This window comes from Ischnura elegans, chromosome 2 (genome assembly GCF_921293095.1).
Source record: "Ischnura elegans chromosome 2, ioIscEleg1.1, whole genome shotgun sequence".
Lineage (NCBI taxonomy): Eukaryota > Metazoa > Arthropoda > Insecta > Odonata > Coenagrionidae > Ischnura > Ischnura elegans.
The window spans coordinates 79,537,258-79,558,286 of NC_060247.1; the positions used below are offsets into that span (position 1 = coordinate 79,537,258).

At 36.4% G+C, this 21,029-nt stretch overlaps 2 protein-coding genes and 1 long non-coding RNA gene across 3 annotated transcripts; 1 reads left to right on the forward strand and 2 right to left on the reverse strand.

The window, feature by feature from the left end:
* Positions 1–2,884: 2,884 nt before the first annotated feature.
* LOC124154031 (E3 ubiquitin-protein ligase MSL2) lies at positions 2,885–7,679 on the reverse strand. The gene is made up of 2 exons (XM_046527514.1): positions 6,449–7,679; positions 2,885–4,799 (listed from the first exon to the last, which is right to left on the reverse strand). The coding sequence occupies exons 1-2, from the start codon at positions 7,576–7,578 to the stop codon at positions 4,331–4,333; spliced, it is 1,599 nt and encodes a 532-aa protein (XP_046383470.1). The 5' UTR covers positions 7,579–7,679; the 3' UTR covers positions 2,885–4,330.
* Positions 7,680–7,802: 123 nt separating this feature from the next.
* LOC124154032 lies at positions 7,803–11,068 on the forward strand. The gene is made up of 2 exons (XR_006863814.1): positions 7,803–7,999; positions 10,696–11,068. It is a non-coding gene; the product is annotated as an uncharacterized LOC124154032 (long non-coding RNA).
* Positions 11,069–15,276: 4,208 nt separating this feature from the next.
* LOC124154033 (GPI mannosyltransferase 1) lies at positions 15,277–17,369 on the reverse strand. The gene has a single exon (XM_046527515.1). It carries the CDS (start codon positions 17,052–17,054, stop codon positions 15,798–15,800), a length of 1,257 nt encoding a protein of 418 aa, XP_046383471.1. The 5' UTR covers positions 17,055–17,369; the 3' UTR covers positions 15,277–15,797.
* Positions 17,370–21,029: the final 3,660 nt, after the last annotated feature.

Sequence of the window (21,029 nt, forward strand, 5' to 3'; positions counted from 1 at the left end):
AACAGACTCACTGGCATCAGCAATGGCTAGCCTACCCAAATGCCATTGCCATCCTCAGAGCAGAGGATTTGCAAGGATGGGTGCAGGGAGCAGATATACCACCAAAAGAGATTCTCAAAATAAGCAAGCACACAACTTGTTTTCGATCTGTCAACGTTGTTTCTTCAGCAACAAACGGAACAAAAGGGTAGTTTCCTTCATCAAAGGAAACGAAAGACATTGATTGTGATTCGTTACCCACCATTAGTGTATTCATAGTATACAAATCATATGGTTTTAGAAAGCCCAGTTTAGACGAATATTAGTGGTAAATTTTAACCTCATTTGAAAAAGGCCAGATTGGCACCCATACGATGCCACTCCATGAGACATCACAGGGACCTAGATGCTATACGAGTAGACAGGAGTTTTACATCGTCTGAGGTTACCAATGCATGCATGTGGCACAGAGCTCAGGGAAACATCTCTTAATAATCACTTATTGAAATTGCCTATGGTCGGAAAGTTTCCATCGTTTGATAGGGTATTAATAATCCTTATTTAAGCTGAGTACTGCCTGCTAGCAGGGTACTCTGCTACCTGCAAGCAGCCTGCATCGTAGCGGCGCTCATAGCTTCGCACCAAGGTGAACTCACACGATGGCAGCCGGAACCAGAATGACGTCACACGGGCTTTTCCCAGCATTCATACTTAGCCGTCACATTTTCATGCACTTGAAAATTTTCACTTTTCATTTAATCGCAAAAATATATATCGTCATTTAAAAATTTAAAAGCGTGAAATACGTACTCCAGGGGTAATAATCTTTTGATTTAGGCATTAAAAAAACAATAGGAAACCACCCTATTGCCACTGTACCCTCACAATGAACTGTTTTCTGACCTTAAATTTTCTAAATATTTTTTCATTTTGGTTTAATCATCGGCAAATACAGAGCGACCGGACACTTCACCACCGATCATACTCCATTTGAAACATATTTGGAGAAAAAAAATTTTGAGATTATTTACCTTAAATCCTTTAAAACCAAGGTCTTAAACAACATATTCACACCCTACTTTGCACAGTCCTCGACAGAGCGCAAACAAATTAAACAGTAAGACCAACCAGCTCTAACTAAGGATTGATTAGGGGAAATGATATACATATGTACTTGATACTGCTTATATTTACGTTTCCCTAACTTGTTCACTTGAATAAAACTAGAAGGTTGAAATCTTCAAGTTTTTGGAACAAAAGCATAATTTATATCACAGTTTTCACAAGGATTTTAAGAGTCACTATCGTTCTAGATAATTTGATATGTAATTTTAGGTCATTGTCATTAAAATCTAACAAAAATAAATGATAGCTTTTGCAAATTGTGCAGTGAAAAGGAACACCTAACGAAGAACCGAAAAATGAGAACGTGGACTGAGTACAAATGCCAGGAACAGCACTGGGTTGGGAGCCGAAAAAAAAGTATAACTGACCCATCCTTAATAATAATATAAAAAATGTTAATCCTTACTACACTACTTTATATGACCCTAAAGATATTCTCCATTTAAGGATATGTGATTCTTATTTTGCCATAAATGCATACAAACCTAAGGCAATGACATTACAAGATAAATATAGTACAGTAGAGTCTTGGTTATCTACTGTTCAATCACCCATTCCTTGGATTATGCCCATCACTTCCTTGGCCATTCACTCCAAACACTCCCTAAGATCCATTTCTTTTCTTTATTATCCATTGTTTTCCTCACAAAAAATAAAACTCTCTAGCAATTCTCACTGACAATAGGAGAAAACGATTGGAGTCAAATAATAGTGGACAACAATTCTCTTTGACAAAGTAAAAAAAAGAATGGAAAATCATGCAATGTTGAACAGAGGCATTTGATCGTATGCTTCTGATTTTTCTTCGTGAGTAATTTTCCATGACAATTGTGTGTATAATTTCTGTTAATTTGATTTGTGAAGTAATGCCATGTATCGTTGCTCCTGATTTTTCTTAACACATTCAATGTGGGCCCGATTTTCATGAACGTCGTCAGATACGGCCGATAAAATAAGAAAGAAAAACAGAGAGTGGTTTTTGCACCATAACTTCCGTTCAAATACTGCTATTTTTAAATGGCGCACACCAGTCGAAAGAGGGAAGCTTGCTGAAGGTCATGCACACGATCGGAAGACTCGGAAGTGGATATTAGTCTTGTACAGAGGCGGAGAAAGGCCCCCGTCTAACCGGCAGACCATATCTCGGCTTGGACGGGCCCACGTCCATTGACATGCTCCGCACTGAATGTGTTAATGAGTTTAATTATTTAGGACAACTGTGTTTGTCTTTTGTGTTCATTTGATTTGTAAAGTAAAAGTGTACAATATAATTCCTTGCATTGGAATAAATAGAAAAGAGGCAAAGAAAGTAAGACCCAAAAACCACAGTAAAAATTTCACAGAAAGTGATCATGAATGGATAATCTGCCTCCTTCATGGGCAATATCCAGGGCTGAGCAACCATGGGACCACAACAAAAAGAGGAAATTTTATTAAGTAAATCTATATTCTGATCATGTTCTGACTATTTTTTAGGGCTTTCTGTGCCATTACTACTCATAATCAAAACTCTACTTCACATTATGTATTCATCAATATTCATTCAAAATTTTTTATAAGTAAATCTATTTCTGACCATACGAGAAACTTAGTCATTTCCAAAAACTTCACATGAAAAACATTCAAGAGAATGAGATTTTTAAAAATTAAATGCATTAACATTTCAATTCACAAGAGCAAAATCAGAATATACAACCAAGCAAAAAAAAAGGAAGAGACCTAAGCATTACATACAACAAGTATTTAAGTTGAGGTTCAAAAATGAAAATTCTCCTATTTATAAAAACTATTTGATTGATTTTTAATCAAACTAAAATAAAGATTCATACATTCCAATTTCTAATTAAGCAATTAACAAATACAATCAAATTCTGCTTTGGTGAAAACATATTTTTCACATTGAGGGAGTTCAATTTTGAGTAGAATGAGTAACATTATGAAAATCTCCTCTTGCATTTTAAAATAACTATTTCTTACTCCAGATGCAAAATGGCATTTCGTGTAAATGTTCCATCAACCAGTTCAACTAACAAGATTCAAAACTACTCTTACCTATCCAACTTGAAAAGATTAGCCTCTAATATTCAATAGCCATTTAACAATGAATTAATCCAAAAGGTGTTTGAAAGATGTCTTCAGATATGGATGTTAAAAATATAGAAATTGTAAATTCTATTTGCATTAATATATCAGACACATACAAGCATTGATGCCACTAAACTTTACACAAAATACTTAGGTATCCCATCTAACTAATAAGTCTAAGAAAATGAAATATCTCAAAATCCTTATTGAGACTACAATTCTGTAATTTTTATTTCCATCAGTATAATACTGATAAGCTGAGAACAACAAGGTCAACTGATTAGGCATAAACCAAATATACCAATGGATACACAGTCAGCTTGCTAACTTGATTTATGAATTTGACTTTCCATCATACCAGATTGGGATACAACCTGAACAATTCATGAAAAAGGACTGCATCACGAATTTAACATCACACATATAAAAATATTCAGGCACACTCTTTAGCATCAACTTTTCGGATTCATACACACAAACACACATACTTATTTCACTTACTTAAAAAGTAAGACTTTTTTCAATATCCTACTTTCAGTTACCTATTTCCTTCTTGGTCACAAAATAGATAATACACCATGAAAATGGCAGCTGTGATTTTGCAGAGATTCCTTACATCACTTCAATGAGTGCACAATATTCTGGCAAAATAGATAAATGCTGGCAACACAACACTTCAATATGGTAGTCAACTAATTTTCACATCATAATATGTGCAATTAGCACTTAAAGATGAGATTATTATCGTATTTTACAGCTTATAAACAAACGTCACTCATTCAACACAGCATGAACCCCAAACGGCAAACTACAAATATTTTACCAATTAAAATTCTAATTGTTCTAGCATTTAAAAGAAATGTCAAACTCCACCAATTGCCACCACGCTGCTTTCGAGAGGCTCAGGATAATTGGAATTACTATATGTATATATTTGAAAGATCAGATATGCAATGCTTGATATACCCATAAAATATTACTGGTATATAAAATTTAAAAGTAAAGAATATTTGCTGTTACTCTTACCGGACATTTGAACTCACTGCAAATGTTTTAAGTGGATTGTAATATTGATTTTACTTTTACAGACAATATATACAATCCAGGCACTAGGAACATAAGTAAAACAGTGAGGTTATGTTCAAATATCCACTTCAACATCACTATCATCACCAGAGGCACCACAACCCCCAGAGTCCGAGGGTGATCTTTCATCGCCAACCAACAGAGTTGCAGGCACCATGCTGGAAACTGTCTGTAATTGAAGTGCACTAGTGCCTCCAACACCACCACTCACCACTCGTGCACCCCTGAAATTGGCAGCTGCACGCACTAGATCCGAGTGCATTCCTAGTATATCCACAGGGATAGGTGTACTGTTTGTGCCAACCACCCCCTCATCACAATCATCATCATCCTCACCATCCAACAACCCTTCAGGATCCTCCTCTTCCAAACTGGCATCTCCCTGGGTCAAGTCTTGTCGTGGAGATGAAGAGGAGGATGGTGGACTGTCACCTATTGAAGTGCCAGTTGCAGAGGCAACCAAAACAGTCTGCAACATTCGGTTCCCAGATCTCGGGTTCAACTCCTCCACATTCACATTCAACCTGAAAAATAAAATTCAGAAGTCTTATACTACAGTGGATGGAAAAAAAATGGGAGCCAATCAGCAAGCAGCAGGGCAAAGATAGACAGATACATTCCCGACTCACTTAAGCATGGCATCATTCTCAGTTTAGTACTTAGGATAAGTAATCTAACAAAACGTCGGCAACTATAAAGATTTTAACTTGGTATAAAACTATTTTTGGTCATGAGTTAAAAATTGAGGTAAACAAAAAATGGAGTACAACCTCTGAAGAAGTAAACTAAATATATATTTACATATTAAGGTGTGATTATATAATTACACACCTTATTGGATCAACAGATCTTGACAGGCTGAACTAGAAAAAAGGGTCTCTCACACATGTGTAAAAGGTTAAAAACAAAAAAACATAACAAACTTACATGAGATACAGGAAGTATATCCTTTACTAAAACTTTCGCGGATACTCTTCATGTAAAATAAACACTTTTGGGCTATGTCGCCACCTCAATTTGTGGCCCCAACATTTACCGACCAATGCTGGTCGCGATCTCTAGGGATTCTGAATTGGGAAAAAACTTGATTCCAACTAGTGGAAAACCAAAACTTTTTGTAAAATATGTTGACGATACATTTAGCCAAAGATTTATGGGATTGACGGGCAGAAAAAAATTCCCGCCTCACCTAAACAGCCCAATTCCTTTTGTTACATGGTACTGAAAATGAAAAACCAACTTCCCTTCTTGAACGATGTCATCCAAAAGAAAGCAGATTTAGTTTAGGGATATGCATTTTACTAATAATGACAGTAACTAAAAAGCTCAAGTTCACCATCAACCTGGACAAAAAGCATCAGTCATATAAACTCAACACCTCAGGGCACATGCCATTAGTGGTGCTGACTTGTTCACAAGAGAGAAATAACACCTTCTTGGGATAAAAATATTAAATATGATGCCATCAAACAAACAAACACAATAGACCCCCAAAAATTAAATATCATCCTCATATCAAAATTATACCCTAAGTAATTGATTCTCTCCAGCAAAAAGCAATAAAACCGAAACATAAGCATAAAGAAGGCAGGAACTATGATGATATGTAGTAGGAATACCACAACTATGATTAAAAATTAGTCCCTTAAAATAGGACGTTAAGTTTAATGTGCAAATCAGTGGGCTACTTTATAAAGGGATCAGCTAGAAATCTGGGTGAAGCCTTCAGACAACCATAATTATGAGTCCTCTAAGTATGAGGAGGCAAAAGGGAGCTCTACCCAATCCATTCCAAACAAACCTCTCGGTTGAATCGAGTGAGTTAAGCGAAGTGACACTCTCAAATGAACTGAAGGTCATGTGATTACTGAAAACAAAAAATTGTCCACAGAAAAGATTTTTTCAGTTTCTACAAAATAACTAATGTGAGTCATATAATACATGCCAAACCTCATTCCATGAAAATTTTGAAACGGATGATGAAAAGTTGAGTACTAAAATTTTCATTGCTTCAAATGGACTGATTAAATAACGAAATTATCAAGGTCGTTGAAGGAAGGGATAACCGTGTAGCGAGTAATTCAAAATTGATCTCCATCCATAATATTAGTTATATGCCATTCGTCACTTAAAAACACAATTATCTGGGACCATCAACACCCTTTTACCACACCTGGAAGTGTCCACAAGTTCCTCAGCATTGGTATCCGTGGCCGGGATATGTATCTGCAAGGACTGCAACTCAGGTATATGTGGTCTCACTTTATGCCCTCCAGGACGGTGAGGATTGCGGCATCCTCGACAGCGACATTCCAAACAAGCCTTCGCTTCCACATAGCAAGGGCATCGTTGGCCACAACACGTTAGTTTGCCAGGCATTGCAGTTGCATTTCCACAGCGACAACCTTTTTTCTTAGCCTTCGGCTTAGCATTTACATTGTTCATAGGTTTCTGCTTTGGTTTCTTGAATCCCGCCCCACTTCCTACAATGTTTGTCTCTGTCATAAGAGTACCACTCACTCCCCCGCTTCCGACTAAGGTACGAACAACCGAAGGGGTCACAGACTGAGAAACACACGTTACGGTTTGGGTGAGCTGAGGTGGGGGAGCAATTGGTGATGGTGATGGGGGTGCTTCCGTACCATCGAGGTAAAATATAGTATCACGGGACGCTTTTCTTTTAATTGTGATTTTATTATTACTAGCATACATAATAGAGTAAAGAGAAGATCCATTAGAAACTGTTTTGATAGTTGGCGCATCGACACTCTGTGGTGATGTACCAACACCCACTTGAGTCTGCGTCGAGGTACTGGTAGTGGTGTAAACACAGGGTAAAATGCTATACGCAGATTTGGAAAGGCCTGCTGTACTCTTATATTCATCTTTAAACCCAGCTCCTTCTTGAATAAGTTCAACTAAACTCGAAGTTCCACCGTTAGTAGTCACTGACGCTAGATGTCTGTATATTTCAGTACTGGTAATGTACTCACACAATTTTTTGTAACACTGAAGTAGTATTCGTAATTGCACATTTTCCACATACTTTCCATAATTACGGCACCAGCTACACGACGGCTTGAGCTTTTTCTTTCCTCCTTTGCACGCCTTGCACACATGATGCTGACAATTTGTCTCAGTCGGCGTATATGGCTCAATTAACAAATTACCGCAAACTGTACAGGAAAGAGATTGCCGCAAATACGGGACCAATCGGTATAAATCTGACCATGATGAGGGATCTCCTGTATCTGCTTGCAAAACTAGTCGGCATGTAGAAACATATAAACTGGTTGCGTTCATGCTTTCAGTAGTACACCACCACGAACATTAAAAACTGCGTGTTTACATCTGAGTAATCACTGGAAGTACACTCTAATAAACACATACGAAGCCATACTTAAGCGGATATACCACTAGAGTAACATTTAGATTAGACATTTATTATCACATCATCATTGGTATTAACAATAACTGATAATAAAATAGAATAATCTAAAATTTTATACTACTCAAAAATAATTTTTAAACATAGTTTACCCAGTCAGAAATGGAAAAATGTAAATGTTATCGTTTATTTAGCTTTTCACTCTCCCTCAACTGTCACAATTGCAAGTGGTCAAAGAAGCGCGCAATCCGAATTGAGACACTTACAACGCGGAAGTATCGATTTCTAACTTTTCAAGACCAGTGCACTGATTCGTAATAAAATTTATCTGCAAAGGTAAGACTGCTCAATTAAAACTACTTAAATAATTTAAAATCCGATAAAATCAATATTCGTCGTAATTTTTGGGATATAAACATAAGGTAATCGCGAGTACCTGGAAGAGCGCTGAATATTGAAAAGTATCCCATCATAAATTCTAAAAATAAGCGTTTATACAAGCTTTTATCGCAATCCAAAATATGACAACATTGGAATCATATTTATAATGATGAATTTAATGCTATCCCGGACCATTTCTGCCTTTATGGTCTTCCTATAAATGCCTTTGCGATCGTTTCACGGAACCCTCAACTCACGTCGAGGAAGTGAGAAATTTCGCAGAGGCTGAAGCAAGGGGAGAGAAGTCGCATTGTCGGAAAGCGGCGTACCTAAGGCGTGTCGTACCGACTTAATGTATTTTGCACAGAGCCCAGTGCCCATGTGGGTCATATTGTGTACTTTTCTGCGATACCAATGGCCCCTATATTTAGGCAACCTTTCACTGAGAGTTCTTTCTGCTTCATGGGAAACTTATCTCATCATTTCGTATTATGTTGGTATAAAATGCCATAACTCAATATTTAATGCATGGAGATACATTAATAATTCATATTGGAGCACTTCCACAATACGAGTCCAAGATTTTTATTTTACTCATTCATAATATATGTACCTGCTTGTAATACTGTGTAAGACCTCGCCTTTCACTCTCAAAAATTTTTTAAACCCTACATCCTCTTTTTAAGAGAGGCTTTTGAGAAAGACTAGGTATGCGAATTAGGACTTATTTCCATAGTAATAGACACAATGAATCCTCTAGAGTTACAATGAGTTCAGAAGGTTTGGGAAGGAAGCACCTCGCCCCGTAATTGAGGCAAAGAGAGCTACCTAAAACAAAACTTGGTAATTGCTGTATTGAGAAATATTGATCACAACCTCACAATAACTGCCCTTCAAAATTCAAATCATCAAAGTTAATAAATATCCATAATTATATTTGTAAGAACTCATCCATAAAATTTTAATATTTGTGTAAGTTTCTCCTCTACGTGACATCATCAGGTACATTTGCATTACAGACTTCTTGTTTGCTTCAGATACATTATATGTGGGTTAAAATGTGAATGAGCAAGGGCCTCACTGTTGAAGGTCTCAAGACTACCTGAGTCAGTCTGCCATGATGGCTCTACTCAACTACCACCAACCAAACAACTAGATTACATCAATTTAATTATGAACAAAGAATTTCTTCCCGTATCCATCAACAATCCCAATACATTAATTATGAATATGGCAAATTTCACTTAATTCATAATGCCTGCAGTATGAGATTACCTCAATGTTTGCATATGTCTAATTCATCCAAATCAAAATAGCTATGGACAAAACAAATCCACTCAATTTTTATGAATTACCCATTGTTACAGCTGAAAAAATACCTTCGTATGTACAAATAATAGAATTATATGGTCAAGGAGACTTGCAAAAAATTAACTAGCAATTAAAAATTTTTAGACTAACTTTCAGAAGAATCAACTTCTTTTAAGGCAATAATAATTTTTTTCACGGTGAGCAAAATAGGTCCCATTACAAGACGTATTACATTTGCGGAATCAAGCCCACACCATAGAAAATTTTTGGAGGAAATAGTTTAGCGAAGCCTCCTAAAAGAAACCCTCCCATTGACATTTATTGCCACAACCTTACAGTGAATGAGACATACATCCAGTACGGACAATGCATATTTCAGTGCAGATTGGAAGATGGACTATGAAATCTTCACAACACTATAATTAAGTAAGTCTGATTGTTTGAGGCGTAACTTTGTGAAAGCGATTCATTATTAAAATTAAAAAGAACTTTGTGCTTTCACATGAATATTTATTCACAAATTTACGACCATGGTTTCAACGTTAGACGTTATCATCATCGGTGGCACAGTGAGGGGGAGTTTTGGGGGATAAAACCCACCCCAGAGCTCAGAGAAATTTTTAAGTTTAATCCATTTTACTTAATTGGATTAATATTTTTTATGGAATAATGTAAAAAAAACTAATAAAATATCCCTCCGAAAGCCGTAAAACTCACCATTTATCTTAAAAAAATCCGGGGGAGGTCCCCCGCCCCTCCCGCTTCCCCTGGAGGGTATTCCATACCCCCAAACTCCCCAGTATTAGCTGCGCCTAAAATCCCCCCTAGACTTAATTCCTAGCTGTGCCCCTGATCATCATGATGTCTTACGTTGAAACCATGGTCGTAAATAAATATTCACGTGAAAGCACAAAGTTCTTCTTTTTAATTTTTAATAAATAAGTCTGATCAGAATGGAATAAAACCTCAGTAGAAGATTGTAATAAACTTGGCTTCTCTGAAGAAAATTATTGAAACTATGCTATAAGCATCATTCTCATCTCTTTTCATTTATTTTATATCCATTTTCGTTTGGGCTACAAACTTGGTGGAAAGGTTCACACATTCCTATGACCACTAAAATTGCACTGGTACGTGGCAGTTAATCCCAATTACTCCTAGCAGGGGCATTCACACCAGTTAGGTTGGAAGGAAGGAAGTTCGCATGATATAGAAAACACTGTGGGAATGGGCAAAGAAACCCTACCACCGATCTTCTCCCTTTTTGTGCCCCTACTGTTAGCAGCCAAAACTCTCATTCAAACCACACGCTCCTCGTGACATAGCTCCTCTCTCCCTAGCGGAAATATCCTCGGCCTGCCCCGCCCTCCAGGCCCAGAACAGCAGCGAGAAAATCCTCAGTCTCTTCTGCCCCCTTCTTCACAACTTGCCAGTCACTGCCGTACCACAGCTGCTGCACGCTCGGCCCTCCAGATGCCGTGCCGCATATGGACCCCCACCGCCTCTCGCAGACGCACCACGGATCCTGTTTGGTTACCTGGCCAAGGCACCCAGGACCGCAGATGAGGACCCTCACCTCCTGGTGTGAGCCGCCGCTATGTCTGGCAGCCTCCGCAGCGCCATTCTCCCCTTGACACATCGCCGATGATCAGCGACAACAGAGGACTACCTCACATCTGTATATTATAAATATAAACCTGTGTCAAACTGTAACCATCTATTTCTCCTCTCTAGCTCTTCCAGTGACCGTATAGATGCAATCAAAATGGTACCACTCTCCCAGTGGAGACTCGGGGACGACAACACCCTGCATACATGGAGCTTAATTAAATGCCTTCAATTTTCTCACAGGACCCAGCTTTTAAGGGCAGATGTTAAGGGTAACAGCGATGTTGGCAAGGTCCTTGTGGCACAAATAATACAAAACCCTAGCGGAGACTTTCCATCAGCAGCAGCATAGAAGAAAAAACCAAAAATATGGAGAAGAAGAAAGTAGCTATGAATATTAGAACAATTATGAGGGTGGGTAAGCTAGAAAATATCAAAAAAAGAGATTCAGATATAGAGAAAAGATATTTTAGGGATTCGCAAGGTGAGGTGGAAGGTCACAGGGGACTACTGGAGTGATGGGTTTGTGATTATTTAGTGGTAGTAGGGAAAGTCAGTTATGTAGTCGAGAAGATACCAAATAGTTGGTATCTTCTCGACTACACAACTGTACATGGTAAGGCAAAAGTTAAGGAATATTGTTAAAAATTTGAGCACCTTCCCCACATGTAAAATACATAGCAGATCCCCATTACCACCTAACCTAGGCATTTTTCTTGCACAGTTCTCCCCGAATCTTCTCACATCTTTGTTGCAAGCCTCTTGGGCTTCTGAAAATTGTCCCATTGGAAGAGGAAGAGCAATAGTAATCACATCTGCCTCATAAATTAGCATTTTATGAGCAGAAGATTGCATGGGGAACCTGCTGTACCAGCTATATTAAGATTTAGCCACATATAAGATAAATAATTTGATTATCCACATTTATTACATGTGTACAGGTCAATGACTGCAAAGCAGTTAACAGGTTATGAATAAAATGGGAAAAAAAGTCTTTCCCTCAAGTAAAAGAGGAACTTAAAATAAAATCTTCACTGATTTCACCAAATTATAAATTTTTTGATAATTTGTGGGAGATTTTTTTGGGCTTGTTCAGCATGCCAGGACTTTTTACGGGATAAAAAGATTTTACAAGGAATTTTTATTTGTTGTGCTTAGGTTAATATCTGATGTTGGTGATTACTAGCTCCAAGGCCCTAGACATGAACTTAAGTCTGAAATCCCAAGGAAATAGTTCAAGTTCCTTGTGTAGCCTCTGCTTCCAAATTGAGAAACAAATCTCCTTTTTCCACAATGTTTGCAGGCAAAAGGAAGAAGTACATGGGAAACTTTTAGTTGATTTGGCTGCACAAGTTGATGAATGTGACTGATCAGAAAGCTGATGATTACAGGCAGTGCTCTATAAAGGCGATAGAAGTAGGCAAAAATGGAGGTTGTAGAGCGGGTTGAATGACCAAAAAGCACTATATGTTTCATTGCATTTTAGAGTGGAAGGAAATTTAAAAATCGCTACAATTACTTATCAGCAATGGTTCTTCAATTATTTTCCATGATTTATAGGTGGCCAATGGACACCCTAAGAAAAATATGATTTCCGGAATCCTCTAATGCTCAAAGCCAGAGATTGTGAGCAAATTGGGTGTAATTCATAGAATAACATCACTTCTGCATAAAAGGTTCCAGCACTTCCGAATTTTCTTTACACTGTGATGGATGCATGTTTTTACAAACTTGGTCATCCATCTCACCTTGTAGGCCTCTTTTCACATATAAACCCTCTAGATTTGCTCACTTTTACAGGGTAAAAGCTACCTCAAAATTGAATTTTCATCAGTTGATAACAGCTAACGTAATATTTTTCACCATTTCAACTGACAATGAGTATAACATATTAAAAATGTTAAATAAACAATGTAGTTTCACAAAAAAATTTACAAGAAGCTAAATTGAATGCAAAATCAGCAAACAGTGTAAATTATCAAATCTTGTAAAATATGAAATCAAAAAATGTCCCATCCATTTTTGGTGTACCTGATACTTTATTCAAAAACAACCGGCTATAAATTGTAACGTTTTTGTTCCAAAATGAGTGTACCCTTAAATGCAACACTAAAGTAAAAATGCAAGTCCCAACACCCTAAAAAAATATGGAAGGTCAAAGAACACTGAATATTCAAATGGAACAAAAATTTAACAATGCAAACATGTGTAGAAAAACTTTTCTAAGAAGGCTCAAGGGTTTCTAATATCAGAAGCAATAATTTTCAATGTCCTACAGTACTCTACACCATATCCCTCTGCTATCACAAGAGAATAGAGTATGCGCAATAACAAGGTTTTTTCAGGTTTCCTGCATTAAGTTATATGCTGATGAGTAAAGTTTAGGTAAGCTTGGTGAATACATTATCAGTAATCCAAAATATGGGTTGTGATTGGCAGCTAAAGCATTCTGTTGAATTGTCCCTTCATCAATTGTTTCATATGCTGCACATATATTCCGATTATGTACAGTTCTCTTCCTCTCCTCCTAGAACAAGTAGTAACGGACATCTTACACACAATGTCAAGGAAAATTTCAAACAACAGGACTTTGGTAAGCTCTTGTTTTCATTTGTAATACTGCTCATATCTCTCCAAGAGTTACCTTTAAAATTGATTTTCTGCACTTCCATTATGCAGTAACATTTTTTTGTCGGGAGCAGAAAATTTATGATCACAACGTTGAACTCTGCCATGATAAATGCAATTAAATTTTTAAAATTGCATTAACATATAATTAGGGTAATATATTTTCCACAAACATCATGTTAATTGTGATAACTTATTATAGTTATGATTAAAAACTTTTGGGCTATGTCGCCGCGTCAATTCTTGGGTGGCCCCAACGTTTCCCGAACTGATGCTGGTCGCTTTTTCAAGGGATTATGAAGAGATGGGAATTTAAGATCTTTTATATACCTCCGGCTCCCCTCCGCCCACCACCTGATGCAGATACCTATATAAAAGATCTTTAATTCCCATCTCTTAATAATCCCTTGAAAAAGCGACCAGCATCGGTCGGGAAACGACATAGCCCAATAGTTTTTAATCATAATGGCAAGCACCCGCGAAAGTTTTAACGAAGAGTAACTTATTATAGTGATCATTTACAACAGAGAAGTTTGTTTTGCTGATGAAGCAAAAATCTCTGAGAAAGTACAAAATGAGAATGACAAAATGTGCCACTTACTGAAAAATATTTAAAAGTAGCTTGTCAAAATATACTAATTGATCCAGCAATTTGAGGAAACAAAACATCATGCCACACGTAACTGCAATTTCATATTTTCCACCAAGCTTGGAATTTAAAAAAATCATTAATAACCTTTTTTCCTCACATTAAAGTTCACAGAAACCTTCAAAAACTGAATAATATGTCTATGGGCCCTTCTTCTGTGGTCTAGTTATTAATCAAGTTGCATAACTGACAAAATGAAGAATAGTCGAGTCATTTTAATGCTGTAAAACCTTGAGATGACAGAAAATAATTTGCAAATGCAAATAACCACAATTAGATGGGGGTAAATAGACTTCTACATATTTTCTAAAAAAAATTTATCTCACACATTAACACATGCAGAAAAAATAGCACAGGCTTTATCTCATTAACCTGATCTTTACATATACGAAATACCATGGCGGACATACTTCACTACCTCCTCCAAAAGATGTCTACCTAATATATTCTCAATAGATAATAACACCATGAAATACCCCACTGTTCTTCTGCACAAGGAGCTTTTGTTAGGGATTAGGGAAGAGTTCCAAAAAAATCAGCACAAAAATCTAATAAAAATTATTTCATTTCCTGCTTTGCTGCGGATATGAGGTGACACCAACGCATTGCACCTGTTTTATTCTAAGACATATTGTACTTGGAAAAGACACTTTAAAAAGACCAATATTTCCTGTGCATTCTATGTTAGTGGACACCCTGAAACTTCAACCCACTTCCATCTTCGCTATGAAATAAAGTCCCATTCAGCCCCACTGTCATCCAGAAAATGGAATTTTAAAAAGTTGAAATATTAGCATATATGTATTAAAAAAATACATTGAATATTTTATTGTCACAATATATCAGTTAACCCATGGAAATGGAAAACGATAATTGAAACAATAATATTCATGGTTAAAATGAATGTACACACATCATATTCACTTTCAAATACTAAGCATTCGGCAGAATTAATGATAAAAAAGGGTCATCAAATTGCAGTCCATACACCCAACAGCTCATTGTAACCAGGACATCAGTAACAACACCAAACTAATACAAGAGAAATTTTAACTTTATTTCCAGATCACAGATGTTCAAAAAATTGCATAACATATTGCCTATTTTTAATTAATGTCAAATAATAGAGCAACAACTGAAAAAAATCAATTTACCGGCTGAAATGAATGACATTCCAAGTACACTTACAAGTAGATTACACAATAATGTAATGAAAGGATGCAAGTGTTTTACAAAGATTTTAAGACATCATTCTTCAAGTTATCCTTTAAGCCCTTCTCTAAAGAAGAGCATTTCATGAAGAAGGAAGATAAAAACATTTCAAGCTAATAACTGAAAGATTTTTCAACATAGGCACCCATCTTATAAGATGATACACTCAATGGTGTACTAAAAAAACTTATCGAGAAAAGTTACAAGTCAAAATATTCATTCTTTTCTTGATGGATCACTTAAATAATATGTATTTCCATGTCTTTATTAATCACCATATAATTTTTTCCCGGGAAGTCTTGTAAGGAAAAAAGGCATAAAAAAACCTTTCAATGATAAAATATACTAATTCAGCTTTTCAATATGAATTCCTCCTTTTATTCTGTTGACATCATAACACCGGATTAGCTGCTTTATAATGCAAACATGAACTCCAAAAAGTAATAAACCACATATCCATATGAGAAAGAAAGTGTTGTGTCCTAAAAACTCCAGACAATAAGCAGTATAAAGCCAGAGTGCCACAGCTAATGACCATTTAGCTACACCCAGAACAAATTTATTGAAAATTGAAAAGTGCATGATGCGATTGGCACTCAAATCTTGATTCTGCATGAGCTTGGGCATGATGATTGGGAAAATCGAAAGGGGCCACATGAAATACTGTGCCGTCACTACTTTGTTAAAAACAACAAAAATGTATACTTGGCAAAAACAAGCAAATGGGAGATCCTCTCTGTTGCCATACTTCAATCCAAACATTACTATGATCAACAGCTGGGGTAAAAAGACAATTAATGATGGAAGGATGTTACCACCTAATAAGAACATGTAGAAATGGACAGAAAAGTTGTGTCGTATGTCCACTCGAGAAAAATGGTAAAGGTAACTCTCTTGCAGAAATTCATTGCCATAGACTGCATATGAAATACTGGTGAGAATTCCAAGAGCACATGCAAATGCAGTCATAAAATAACAGCCCTTGAGATCTGTGACCAGAGTGAAAATATATTTGAACCAAACTTTTCCACTTAGCCGAAATTCTTCCAACATTCCTCTGTTTTTGTCTCCTTTCAAGAGTGACAACCACATTGGGAGAAAAAAAAGAATGGGATAAACACGTAGATGAGCTGCCAAGGCCAGAATTATGCCTGCTGTGACAACATACCCTCTAGTAATAGCCATTACCGATGATATAACCATTGCTGATGATATAGAATCAGCGCTACCACGGGTAGATATTATGGCATTCAATGGATTGTAAAGGCATAAGAAGAGAGTGATTTTGGAGGGTGGAGAACATCCTGAAAGCATAACACCCAACCCACCAGCAATGACATCACATACAGCAAATAGCACTTTACCATAACACCTATGCAACCAAATGTTGGGCAATAATAGGGCAGCAAGAATGGGTGGATAGCGATATGTTGAGCGTCTGTAGGGTGATTCACCCGATGACATGTAACGTGAAGCATCAGTGAACACATGGTAGTCTATATCCGTGTACGATACATTAAAGTTGTTATCCTGCCACTCTCCATAAACCACTAAAAGAAAACGCAGAAATAGTGCCAAAATCAAATTATATACTAGTTTCATCTTGGATACACAGAATGATAACCCTCGATGATAAATATCAAACCAACCTAAGCAACCTGTAATAACTACTTTATATGCTGAACACTGCGAAGACCGCAAATAATTCGCCAAAATCAAATAACTACTGACGGCAGGAACCTAAAGTAATTACGTGAAAGGTATACTACCGAAGTCTATCACAGCTGTACCATCAAAGGCATTGAAATAATTTGTCCATACTTTCAACAAACAGGACCGATAAAATCCAAACTACGTCAAATTAATCACAAAAATACCCTAGCAGTACCTAATACTACGAATCCACTGCAGGCTACATTCTTGTTCCAGCCTTTTTCGCAGCCTCCATGGCACATCGCTTCAAAGCTTGAAATTCAGCTTCGCACCTTCCAAGGGTCACACCAGTACCTCTTGTTCCTCCAGATTCATGAGCGGACAACACACACACAGCGTACGCATTTCCCTCAGCCGCGCACAGTGAAAGAAGTCTTGGAAATCGGAGCATCCGCCCCTTCGCTCTGCTAACCGATTCCATCAAGAACGCTAATATTGCGTTCCACTATTCCAGAACAAAACGCTGAAGACGATTGGTTTCCCACAGCAGAAACAATCGCTAATAAACTAATCAATTTGTGACATCGCTCATCCGAGAACATTCCCAACTCTTCTAGACCTTGCGAAAACTTTCTGGTCCTTGAATCCTCTCTCTTAAAAACATGTCGTACAACGGTCTGCTAAAAAATATCAATAGACTGAAACCAGTGAAGAGACTCGTAAACAGCACAGGATTTCTTTGAGCCCAACTGTAATCCTTTAACAGTTTTCTACTTCTAGGAGGCAGTCGTCGGTGCCTCCAAGGTTTAAAGTCATCATCCATTGCAGCAGATCAGACAGGTAAGTCTCTAGATCACTGCCACCTTTTCATGAAAATTCTAAGCTCAGTAATAGAACCAAAGATAGCGCTTGCGGAAAATTTTCAATCCTATTAATGCAAACAATTTACTTCATCTGAAACTGCGTTGCGACATAATCCGGCACTGGGTTCCTGTTCACAATTTAGGCGGCTTCTTGAAGCCGGAACAGCAAAGTGATTCTTCATACCATTTGTCACAGCATTTCTGCATTTCGTTAATCACTTCTTTACAACTTTCCTCATTGAATTTGTTCTCTGAAAAGAAATATTTAAGCAAATATAGCCATCATTAACCTCAACACATTAAGCAGTTTGTAAACAGGGATGAAGTTACAAAACTGTGGCGAAAGTGTCATGCGGCAAAATCAAGATTTTATGTATAAATTATCAAAACCAACCCTTCAGGCACTTCTGAATCCGGCAAGCGTATTCCTTGGAATCGTTCCGAACGGAGGCTTGGTATACATGTGGACGTACATCAAAATTCAAGATGGCCGAAAGCGAAATATTATTGAAAAATGTAAACAAATGCGAATTTTAAGGCTCGAGGGGCAGAGAAAAGTACAAATCAATTGGAAACCGTTATTATATTAATATTTGATGTACAATTAGGCCCCGGGAGTGATTTTGGTTTCAGATCGTTTGGGTTAACATTTTTGGTGAACATCTTCACGTCGGTATTTATTGGGTTATTGGCCTTTTACATTATTTCGTGACTAGAATATGTCTCAAAATTATAATGTGGTTTGGTTTTGAAGTCATCTAGCTATGGGCAATCATGTTGGACGATTGTATCACTGTAAATATTCGATGTGAACTTGGGGTAACATTTCTGATGAACATTTTGCTTACGAGGCTTTGATTTATCTCTATTTTCATCATTGTGAGGTAAAAATTCAATAGTGAATAATAAATACGTAAACATTTCTTGTTGTAATTCAACTAGAACGCTGATTTGATGTAAATTAAAGCAATGGCAGTTATTTTGGTTTCATAAAGTTTGGGTTAACATTTTTGGTGAACATCTTCATGTCGATATTAATTGGCATTTTACATCATAAAATGGCTAGAATGTGTCTCGTAATGATAAAGTGGCTTAGTTTTGATGTCATCTAACGATGTGTAAACATGATTGAGGAATATATGAGTGTAAATATTTGATGAGAACTTGGGGTAACATTTCTGATGAACATTTTGCTTACGAGGCTTTGATTTATCTCTATTTTCATCATTGTGAGGTAAAAATTCAATAGTGAATAATAAATACGTAAACATTTCTTGTTGTAATTCAACTAGAACGCTGATTTGATGTAAATTTAAGCAATGGGAGTTATTTTGGTTTCATAAAGTTTGGGTTAACATTTTTGGTGTACATCCTCATGTCGGTACTTATTGGCATTTTACATCATTAAATGGCTAGAATGTGTCTCGTAATGATAAAGTGGCTTAGTTTTGATGTCATCTAACGATGTGTAAACATGATTGAGGAATATATGAGTGTAAATATTTGATGAGAACTTGGGGTAACATTTCTGATGAACATTTTGCTTACGAGGCTTTGATTTATCTCTATTTTCATCATTGTGAGGTAAAAATTCAATAGTGAATAATAAATACGTAAACATTTCTTGTTGTAATTCAACTAGAACGCTGATTTGATGTAAATGAAAGCAATGGCAGTTATTTTGGTTTCATAAAGTTTGGGTTAACATTTTTGGTGAACATCTTCATGTCGATATTAATTGGCATTTTACATCATAAAATGGCTAGAATGTGTCTCGTAATGATAAAGTGGCTTAGTTTTGATGTCATCTAACGATGTGTAAACATGATTGAGGAATATATGAGTGTAAATATTTGATGAGAACTTGGGGTAACATTTCTGATGAACATTTTGCTTACGAGGCTTTGATTTATCTCTATTTTCATCATTGTGAGGTAAAAATTCAATAGTGAATAATAAATACGTAAACATTTCTTGTTGTAATTCAACTAGAACGCTGATTTGATGTAAATTTAAGCAATGGGAGTTATTTTGGTTTCATAAAGTTTGGGTTAACATTTTTGGTGTACATCCTCATGTCGGTACTTATTGGCATTTTACATCATTAAATGGCTAGAATGTGTCTCGTAATGATAAAGTGGCTTAGTTTTGATGTCATCTAACGATGTGTAAACATGATTGAGGAATATATGAGTGTAAATATTTGATGAGAACTTGGGGTAACATTTCTGATGAACATTTTGCTTACGAGGCATTTATCTCTATTTTCATCATTGTGGGGTAAAAATTCAATAGTGAATAATAAATACGTAAACATTTCTTGTTGTAATTCAACTAGAACGCTGATTTGATGTAAATGAAAGCAATGGCAGTTATTTTGGTTTCATAAAGTTTGGGTTAACATTTTTGGTGTACATCCTCATGTCGGTACTTATTGGCATTTTACATCATTAAATGGCTAGAATGTGTCTCGTAATGATAAAGTGGCTTAGTTTTGATGTCATCTAAGGATGTGTAAACATGATTGAGGAATATATGAGTGTAAATATTTGATGAGAACTTGGGGTAACATTTCTGATGAACATTTTGCTTACGAGGCATTTATCTCTATTTTCATCATTGTGGGGTAAAAATTCAATAGTGAATAATAAATAGGCAAAAATTAAGGGGACTGCCATCAATCATTCGGGCCAGGTGATGGACATATGTTTTTGCTGACAAAGAAATGTTTAGTTAAAAAGAAAAATAGCTGTTTTTCTTTTGGCATTGAATTGAGGCAAGAATACTTTCACAGAATAATTTTCATTTCAAAAAATTATTTTCAGAGACACTTTCCAAAAATACATAGACTATTTTCAGAAAAAAATCTGTATGTACCTTAAATATTATTTATGTACATGAAAGTAACACTCAACAGCTATCCATTTTGGTATTGTTGATAAGACTGCTTTTGATATCACCTTTGCCGATTTATCTGGATTTTACTACCTTTAGTCTGGTTCCTACCCTTGTAAATTATTGGTGTGAATTTACATGACAGTGGGAAAAATGTATCATTTGC